This window comes from Miscanthus floridulus, chromosome 10 (genome assembly GCF_019320115.1).
Source record: "Miscanthus floridulus cultivar M001 chromosome 10, ASM1932011v1, whole genome shotgun sequence".
NCBI lineage: Eukaryota > Viridiplantae > Streptophyta > Magnoliopsida > Poales > Poaceae > Miscanthus > Miscanthus floridulus.
In genome coordinates this window covers 75,671,768-75,681,980 of record NC_089589.1, presented here as the reverse complement: position 1 = coordinate 75,681,980, position 10,213 = coordinate 75,671,768, and the positions used below count along the sequence as shown (strand labels likewise).

The 10,213-nt window shown below is 41.4% G+C and overlaps 1 protein-coding gene across 1 annotated transcript in view; it reads right to left on the bottom strand.

The window, feature by feature from the left end:
- Positions 1–3,581: 3,581 nt before the first annotated feature.
- Positions 3,582–10,213, bottom strand: part of LOC136486520 (protein ZINC INDUCED FACILITATOR-LIKE 1-like) — a 30,848-nt gene continuing 24,216 nt past the window's right edge. Inside the window, exon 7 of the mRNA XM_066483431.1 lies at positions 3,582–3,788. Within this exon, the coding sequence (XP_066339528.1) occupies positions 3,582–3,788 (207 nt within the window). The remainder of the gene's footprint in view (positions 3,789–10,213) is intronic.

The following is a 10,213-nucleotide window of genomic DNA, read 5'->3' as shown; positions in this document are numbered from 1 at the left end:
TCTTCCCCTTCTCCCCCTTCTCCGTTGGTTCGGATGTGCTGTGGACGGCCACCAAAAGGCGGCGGGCGATGGACGATCGCTAGGGCAACCGAGGCCATGGCTTTATAGCCGGAGCCCGAGCTCCAAGGCGGACGGCTGTGGATTGCGTCGAGCGCATCGGGTGGCATCGCGGCGTGGGGTGGTTGGCGCGGAGGTCGCGTGGGCGATGCGCCAAGGGGGAGACAGGACCATGCCCCAGGCATGACCCCTGGCCCACCCCTGCCACCGCTGTCCGCGTTCTGTCGGAGGGGAGAATCAGCGTGGGTGTGGAGAAGATGAACAGGAAAAAAAGGCTAACGAGTGGGGCCCGTTGGCAGCGGCTGCGGGCGAAGGGAAGAGGGGCGCGCGGGTGAGCAGCGCGGCTAAAGCGCGGGGCCACGGTGGCAGCGGCTGCTGGCGAGCTAAGGGCGCGCGGGCGATGCTAGGCCGCAAGCTGGGCCGCGCGCGCGCGCCGAGCGAATGCAGGTGTGGTTGGGCTGGCTGGGCTGCTGCGCGCTGGCGGGCCGAGAAGCCGAGCAGGCCTGGGCTGCGAGGCCTTCTCCTTTTCCTTTTTCCATTTTTCTTTTCTTATCCATTATTTGAATTCAAATTTGGCTTAGAATTTGAATTCAAAACTGAGGCAACTTATTCGTTGGAATTTAGGGAATTTCGTTTAATAATAACTTTATGGGTTATTACTTTAATGGAATTGTTAAACATAGCATAAAGCAAATGAAAACCCAAATCACAATTTAAGTTAACATTGTATGCAACATGGTATTTGTTGAAAATTTAATAATCATAATTAACAAATGATATGCCATGCTTATGTGTTGACTTAGGTTGGGTTACTTCTAATGCAAATCTTAGGGTTGGCTCCTACAATGTCACTCATCATCACATGGGAGTTTTAAGAAAAATTTTGTAGTTGTGATTTTTGGTGTGTGGATTTCTAGGTTGTTACAGTTTGCATTTAGTGGCATTAGTTCATCATGGGTTGCGGGTTTCTTTTTACTCTTGGTGGTTGCTGCCACAGAGATGGCTTGGAGTAGAAGTGGATCGTTGAGCACCTTGTGGTGCTTGTTTGGTGTCTCTGGTTGAGTTGATTGTGAGCGGTATTGTGCTCACTCCACGAGAGATCATGAAGAACAACTATAGTGGAATGCTCAAGGCTAGTTGGCGTGCTCTTTGTTGATTGACTTCTTGAGGCACTCATGTTTGGGTCAAGCTTGAGAGGCTTGTTAGCTTGTGAATAGATCACCAAAAGACTCACCTCGAGATGAGGACGTAGGTTGCCGGCAAGCAACTAAACCTCAGGGATAAATCTTATGTTCCTCTTGCCCTTGGTGGTTTAATCATCTACACTTGTCCTTTACTTATTGTACTTAGCTTGTTGTGTTGTTTCTTGTGTAGCTCCTAGTTTATAGTAGCTCTCTAGTTGAGTAATGTAGCTACTTTAGTTGTTTTCTTGCTCAGCTAAACTAGTAGTGGTTGCCAGCATCTTGTGTGGTTGACGTGCTTAGTGGTAGTTCGCCTTGCTACTAGAATTGTTTAGGAGGCTTGCTTTGCTATGAGTAGGCTAGGCAAAGTAGTGGTTATTAGGATTGTGTTTTTATCTAACCACTTTGCTTTAGTTTGTGCTTTTGTACAACTTTTTTGATAGGATATTCAACCCCCTCCTCCAGCCATCTAGATCCTTTTCAATGGCGTGCTGCAATTGTCAGTGAGAAGCTGTTGATTGTGTGTACTTGTGTGCCTCTGTTGATGATTTTGACCCTCTCTGCACAGGTTCAACATGTCCACCTCAACCTCGGTTACTCTTGCAATAAAATGGGCTATCATCTGCATGAGCTAATTCTCAATTCATACTCTAGTCGTAGCATCTATAATACGGCTGTGAGAGATGCCGGTCTTTGACTTCTCCTCTATTCAGACCATTTGTGATGCTCATGCTACGAGTGTGGGGATGTGAAATTATAATACATTTAGTAGTTAAAATATTGTAATCTGTTACACAAATATGTATCCAAGAGGCACCTTGCCCTCTAAGTCCCCATCCTCTATATATACCGCCGGAGAGGCTCAACACAAATATATCACACGCATTATACCAAATATACTAAGATTTTATCAAGAATAGCAAATTTATTAATAACATGGTATGGTTGATAATAATTTTTAATATACCTTATCTCAAAACAATATTTATATACCTATAATTGCAAATACTTGACCAACATCCTCAGATAGTAGACTTAGTCCGCCATAACTTTTATCACTTTCAGCCCATAGAGGAAACAACTGCAATGTTATTTAAATTATTAGTGGACAGATGCTAATTTCATGGTAAAATAGCTTATAGCTCTTTTAAAAATGTCATAATATTCAGAAAAAATCAAAACTCCATTTTTTGTTTCACATAATAGCAATCTGCACAAAATGATAAAAGTAAACAATGATGAGAAAGGGAAAAAGGATCAAATAAGGAATTCTCACAATGTTGGGACGCATTCTTCAATCCTCTCAATGTTAAGGCAACCCTACATTTCAAATTATAGTACACTTTAGTTTTGTCCTAAGTCAAACTTCTCCAGTTTTGACCAAGTTTTTAGAAAAAATAGAGTAACATGTACAAGTTAAAAATTAATGCACTATCAAAACATATTTCATGGTGAACTTAATGAAACTAATATAATGTTGGAGATAATGGTGATTTTTTCATAAACTTGGTCAAAGTTAAAGGAATTTCACTTAGGACAAAGTCAAATTGAGTATAATTTGTGAATATCAGTGGTAATATGTATAATAAAATAACTAAATATTATTCGTATATATTTAACTGATTCACACAACTGAACAACAACCCATTTTAATTAGAGTTTGACTTATTTTAATCTAAAAAATAGAGAACTATTGTATTATCTCTATTTTTACATTTATATTGAGACCTCTAGAAGTTGACAATTATTATGATATCTTCAAATTTTTGTATGGTACTACAGTTTTAAAGAAAACACTTTATTTCTGAAACATGATATTGTTTGTAGTATATATAAGAGAAATGAATTAGAACGAATGTGCATGCTGGAAATAAAATAGGATGGCAGATGCTTCCAAACATGGAATAGAAACTAGAGATAAATTATTTTCTCATTAAATAGCTTTTGCCATCGGCTAATCACTATCTTCTCTAGCTCAATTTTAGCCTCTTCAAGAAAGGTTCAGTACAACTAGTGAATAATATCTCCTTATGTATATACTTATGTAAGTAAAAAAGTTGTATCCACAAAAAGGGTTATTAAAATGTGTTTAGTAGAGAAGATAACTATCTCTTCTCTAGCTCAATTTTAGCCTCTTCAAGAAAGGTTCAGTACAACTAGTGAATAATATCTCCTTATGTATATACTTATGTAAGTAAAAAAGTTGTATCCACAAAAAGGGTTATTAAAATGTGTTTAGTAGAGAAGATAACTATCTCATGCTTACATGATATCTTTTTCATATAAAATACCAATATTGAAGGTATATCAATGAAAATGGCAAATCTATATAAAACTGTAAAATTATACCTCCATATATGTCATGTCATCAAAGCCAGCTATACAAAAGAGAACAATAGAAGACATTAATGGCCAATTTTTAAACAAGTTCTTATTCATAGTCAAAATGATACGTTGCTCAGCATTCTCTTCAACACCAGCCAAATAGCCATTAATAGTCTTTGTTGCTTGATCTTCTTCTTTCTCAAATTTGTGTATATGCAATGTCTCCTGAAACAAATTTGTAACACTACCTTTAATCAATGTTATCCTAACATTAAATGGTTAATAGTCGGTCACTTGTTATTTAGCCATTATTCAGGTTAAACAACTACTTAAACAGACAAAACAATCATTTAAACAGGATAAACGGTTGATTTAACGGAAATGGTGTGTAAATGGTAAACGACCATTTAGGCGAATTGTTTACACCAAAATTTGGAAGAAGGGTCACAGGGACTCGAAAGCTCCCAAGATCATGTCATCAAGGAATCAATTGCATGCAGATCGGAACCAGCTAATTCGAACGCAAAACTAGAATCGACTTTCTTCAGATAGCGCCAGTGGATAATGACAAAGGTTATGATCGGCGCCAAGATGAGACATGCTGGACTCTACAAAAAAGGAAAGATTAGAGTCCAAGTTATCTTAAATTAGGAATGTTTTCTCTAGGGTCAAAAATTATAATGAGTCGTGCTTAGACAGGAGTCATGCACAGGGCCCGGGTATAAATACCAAACCCCGACTATTGTAAAGGACAACAATCAATCCAATATACAAGTTATTTGCTTTTTCGGCTCTGGCCACCCCTTAGGAGTAGGAGTAGAGTAGATCTCGGTGAGTTCTTCAACAAGTACGGCTGCATCGATCCGGTCGACCTCCACTGCTTGTTGTAAGTACCGTCATGGCTTATACCTCTATTCGTACGGCTGCATCAATCCGGCCGACCTCCACTGCGACTCTGGTATAAGTTAGTTATCGATTATTGCCTAGTTCAAGTATGGCTGCATCGATCCGGTCGACCCCCACTTCATGAACTAGATCAAGGTCAAGTTATCAGCTCTACCTTAGAATGACAGTCTTTGGTAGATTCATTAAGTTACCGATATTGCTTATTGCTTTCATTATTTATCTAAATTACAACAATATCACTCTGCCCGATTGGGATTGATCTAGATCGGCCTTATATCTTGTTTAGCCCATCGTTTGTTAATCTAAAACTGATCTAATCCACACATTAAACGATGAGTTACGTTTTATCGGCTATTTTACGTCAATCTTGATCATGCATAGCGTGTGATTAAAGCATGTTGCGTCTTGAGTACATTTATTGGCTAGCGAGAACCGTTCCATGGCCCGTTATCACAGCCTGTGTGATTCTGCCTCACTCCCCACTGTTAGCACCATGGAGTGGGGATCGTTATTTGATAGATCTATTCCTGATAAGGCATGACTTTAACTGTGCGCTATGCCTGAATCGGCTGTTTTAGCCGATATCGAGTGCTTTCACGAATAGTTCGCATCATGAGGCCGTTGAAGTAAAGATAGGTTGAAAGATGTGTTAGCCCCATGATCTTGTTATTGTATTACGACCTGCATGATTGTGACACCCAATTTTAAGGATAAAATTGAATGCACAAAACTCGTGTGTGCCCAAGGATCAGTCACCCACACAAGCTGACAAATTACATAAAGTATCATCACGGTGTCTCTTACATCAAGATTAATAATATAACTTAGTCTTACATCACACAGCGAAAGATAAAAAGATAACTCTCTCGTGGAACTCCATCATAGGGAAGGTCAACTGGTTGACCACAAGCCTAATAATCCTCAGGAAACTACTCATACACGTTGTCATCTGTTACCCATCCGGGATTTTCATCCAAATATAGAAAGTAAACAAGCATAAGTACTTCCTGTACTTAACAAGATAACATGGGGTTATGTAGCTCAAAAAGGATGACACTAGTTTACTACAGTTAGCACTTTTAGTAAGTCAAGATTTTATTATCAAGTTATGCTTAAGCTCCCATTTAAACCCACATAATCAGATATTAGAATTGTTTGCATCATATTATCATCGTATACCATCATCAATGAACCACAATGAGTAACCATTTATTTTGTGAGTTTTCCGGGCCCCTCGTGACCATAAGCATGACTGTTATAATAGTTTGTAACCCTCTGCAGAGGTGGTGCACATTCACCACGAGTCGTGATTCCCATATGCCCGGGTTAATTACTCCCATATCTCTGCCAAGGTGAGCGGGCAGGGTACACTATGGAGCAATTTCATAGGTTTCTCTAACAAGTTAGGGCCGCTAGGTTTCCTCAGTAGGCAGATGTAGGAACCCCCCTTTCCTATGTCACATATCCATCACGGCTATACACATAGGAACAGAGGCAGCCCTATACCTAATGTGGCAAGCCCCTTTTGTGCCATAAAGGTAACCTCTAACAAGCTAGAAAAGGTCCTATTACTGAGATAAAGTCAGAGCCATATGACTCTCACGGTTGCACTGTCAGTCCCAGCTTTTGCCAACAGATAAGTCCTTATGGAGGGCCGAGAACAACATGATCGAAAGTCATTTGCTCCTTCACCCTATGGATCAGTAGTTATAAAGCATGTTTTACCTTTAGTTCCATAGAACCATTAACCATTGTATAGATCATGTTCAGTTAGAGCACTAGCAATCTACCCATATGCAATTAACCCAAAGGAGTCAAGGGAAACATGTCATCAAATGACTAGGATGTCCTTATGGTTGTCAAAGTTAGACACATGCACATGAGTAAATGATTAAAGTGAATAGGACATCAAGGTAGGCCCATGCTATACTTGCCTTGGTTAGCAAACTCCTACTGGTCCTGCTGGTCATCGAAGAACTCTTGGTCTCCAACGTTCTCCTCACCGTCTGAACACGACCAACACGGCAACACACAACATTATAGGAACATTCATGCAAAGCAAACAATCCTATAGTTAGAACAGTACACCAACAACATAGAAAACAAGATAAAATGTTTATGAAAAGAATCTATTTGTCGCTACGATCACGTCAACACGAAGTTCACGAAAATCAGAGCTAAAACGCGAAAATTATGAATTAAACGGGTTTTCCTATAGCACTTTATTTAATTAAACCTAACCATGAAATTTAAAAGTTGCAAACTTGATTAACAGTGGTACTAATACATAGATTATGAAATTATGAAGCTAACGCAATTTGAACGGGTCAATTCGGAGCTAAAACGAAGTTTTTATGAGCAAAACAAATCTAGTGGCATTTCTGTAAATACTGAAAACGTATTTTGGACTAAAATAGTGTAATTTACGTTTTCAAAACGAGAAAGCGTACTCGGGAAAATGCTATGGACTGTGGGTTCAAATAGGTGAAACCAGGAGGGCTCTTTAGCAAATCTACCCGCGAATGGGTATCGGCTTCTGGTGGCCGCAGATCTGGAGATGGACGGCTTGGATTGGCTCTGGGGAAGAAAGAGAAAGGGTTCGGCCGACATAGTGACACCGATGGCAAGGCTCCATGGCCGGCAGCGTGGAGCTCACCGGAGCGTGCGGAACACAGTCCACGGGCCACGGTTTGAAGAACCGAGGGCACCGAGAGACGACGGGGGTGAAGGGGAACCCGCCAAGGCCAATACGGCGGCCAGCGGGGAGTGCCGAGATGGCGGTCGCCATGGCTGGCGGTCGAAAGCTCGCAGGCACATGCAAAACGGGGTCTATAGGCCATGATATGAGAAATAAACTGCACGGGGAGAGAGAGGGAAGAACGGCGAAGCTCACAGCGTCGAGAAACAGGGTCGACGGCGGCTCAGAGACGGCGGTTCGCGCGGAGGGGCAGACAACGGATCCCAGCGACTTCAGAGCGGTGGTTGCGGCCTCCTCATGCACGGGCAGGCATGAAATTGGAATGGGGAGAGCAGCAGGGGGATCGGCGAGGGGTTCGGCACCCTTTTGTAGAGGCTGGGCGCGGGGAGACGCGCCCACGCCGCGAGGAGCGGGCGCGGGGCGGCGGTTGCTACCTTGTGGCTTGACTGGCGTGGGGCGGTTGCGGGAGGTGGGGGAAGCGGCTACGGAGAGGGAAGGGAGGCGCAGTGGCAGCGGTTGCCTGGCCAAGCGGTGCTAGGCCGGCTGGGCTGGCGGCTGGCGCGGAGGGAGAAAAGAGAGAGCGGTCTGGCGGTTGAGAAAAAAATGGAGCCGGGCCGAAAGTGAAGAAAGGAAGGGGAGGGAAAAGAATTCCTTTTCTTTTTTCCAAATATATTTTCCAATCTCATTTTCAAGTTGAATTTGAATTCAATTCAAACTCTAGTCAAAGCCAATCATTACAAAAACAAATGTGCAGCATCATGAATGCATCAACATGTTACTAACCTTATATTTGATTTTATTTTCACAAAAATTATTTCTTTCCTATATTTCAATGCCCACATAATAACATAATTAAATTGAATTTTCTTATTTCAAAAGACTGAAATTTTTTGGTGTTACAATTCTACCCCCCTTAAGATGAATCTCATCCTCGAGATTTGGGTGATTGCTTACTCAAACAGTTGGGGATAAGACTTTCTTAGATACTCTTCTCTTTCCCAAGTAGCCTCATCCTCTGTATACCGATTCCACTGCACCTTGCACATCTTTATAGTTCGGCTTCTTGTAACTCTTTCTACAGTTTCCAAGATCTTTATCGGATACTCTTCATATGTAAGATCTTCCATAACAGTAAGCTCTTCCAAAGGAATTTGCACTTCTGGTACCCTCAAACACTTTTTCAATTAAGAAACATGGAACACATCATGCACACCTAACAAACTTTCAGGCAGTTCCAATTGATAGGCTACTTCTCCACGTCTCTCTAGGATCTTAAAAGGTCCTATATACCTTGGTGCCAACTTTCCCTTCATATTGAATCTTTTCACACTTCTCATTGGTGACACCTTCAAGTACACATAATCTCCAACTTCAAAAGTCAGTTCTCTTCTACGAGTATCAGCATAACTCTTCAGTCGGGATTGAGCCACTCTCAAATTGTCTCTAATCATTCTCACATGTTCTTCTACGTCTCTAAGGACATCGGGTCCAAACACTTGAGTTTCACCAGTCTGATTCCAGAACAAAGGCATTCTACATTTACGTCCATACAACGACTCGAAAGGTGCCATCTTGAGACTCTTCTAGTAACTGTTGTTGTATGAGAACTCCGCATATGGCAGACCCTTATCCCAACTATTACCATACTGTAGTGCTCAAGCTCTCAACATATCTTCCAAAATCTTGTTGATCCTTTCAGTCTGTCCATCAGTTTGCGGGTGGTAAGCAGAACTAAAATTCAACTTTGTCCCCAAAGATCTATGTACTTTCTGCCAGAACTGCGATGTAAACTGAGTGCCTCTATCCGACACAATTTTCTTGGGAACACCATGTAAGCACACTATTCTTTCCATGTACAACTCTGCTAGCCTTGCACCCATATAGGTAGTCTTGACTGGTAAAAAGTGAGCAACCTTGGTGAGTTGATCCACTATTACCCATATTGAATCATAACCTCTTTGAGTGCGGGGCAAACCTACGATAAAATCCATACCAACTTCTTTCCATTTCCATTCAGGAATCTTCATTGGTTGTAACAACCCTATAGGTCTTTGATGCTTAGCTTTCACTCTTTGACAAGTGTCACACAAAGCCACATACTCTGCCACATCTCTCTTCAAACCATACCACCAATACTTCTCCTTGAGATCCAAATACATCTTGGTACTTCCGGGATGTATGGAATAAGCGGATTCATGTGCCTCTTGCAGAATTGCGTCATGGATAGCCTTCACTTCAGGTACACATATCCTTTTCCTGAACCAAAGAGTACCATTCTCATCCATCCTGAATCCTAGTGCCTTTCCAAGCACTACATTCTCTGCTATCTCTTTTAGTTTTTCATCCTCCAATTGACCTTTGCGTATCTCTTGCTCCAATGTAGGCTCTATCACCAATTCCATTGCATTAGTGACAAGACTCAAGTTGAGATACTCCATTTCAGCACATAACTCTGCTGACATAAATGTCATCCCAAGTCCATTAGCATAGCTCTTCCTGCTAAGTGCATCAGCTACAACATTTGCCTTTCCCGGATGATAATGCACTTCCAAATCATAGTCTTTGATCAATTCTAACCAACGATGTTGTCTTAGATTTAGATCTGATTGGGTAAAGATATACTTCAAACTCTTGGGATCTATATAGATATCACTCTTATGCCCAATTAGATAATGTCTCCAGATTTTCAAAGCATGTACCATAGCTGTCAATTCCAAGTCATGAGTAGGGTAATTCAACTCATGCTTCCTCAATTGTCTAGATGCATATGCCACCACTCTTCCTTCTTGCATAAGCACACGTCCAAGGCCCAAACGGGATGCATCACAATATATAGAGAAGTTCTTGCTTAAGTCGGGCAAAATCAATACTGGAGTTGTAGTCAATCTCTTCTTTAGCTCATCAAAGTTTGCCTGGCATTTATCCGACCATACATATTTAGCATTCTTTTCAAACAGAGCTGTCATAGGCTTAGCAAGCTTGGAAAAACCTCCAATGAACCTCCTGTAATATCCAGCCAATCCCAAAAAGCTATGAATCTCACTTA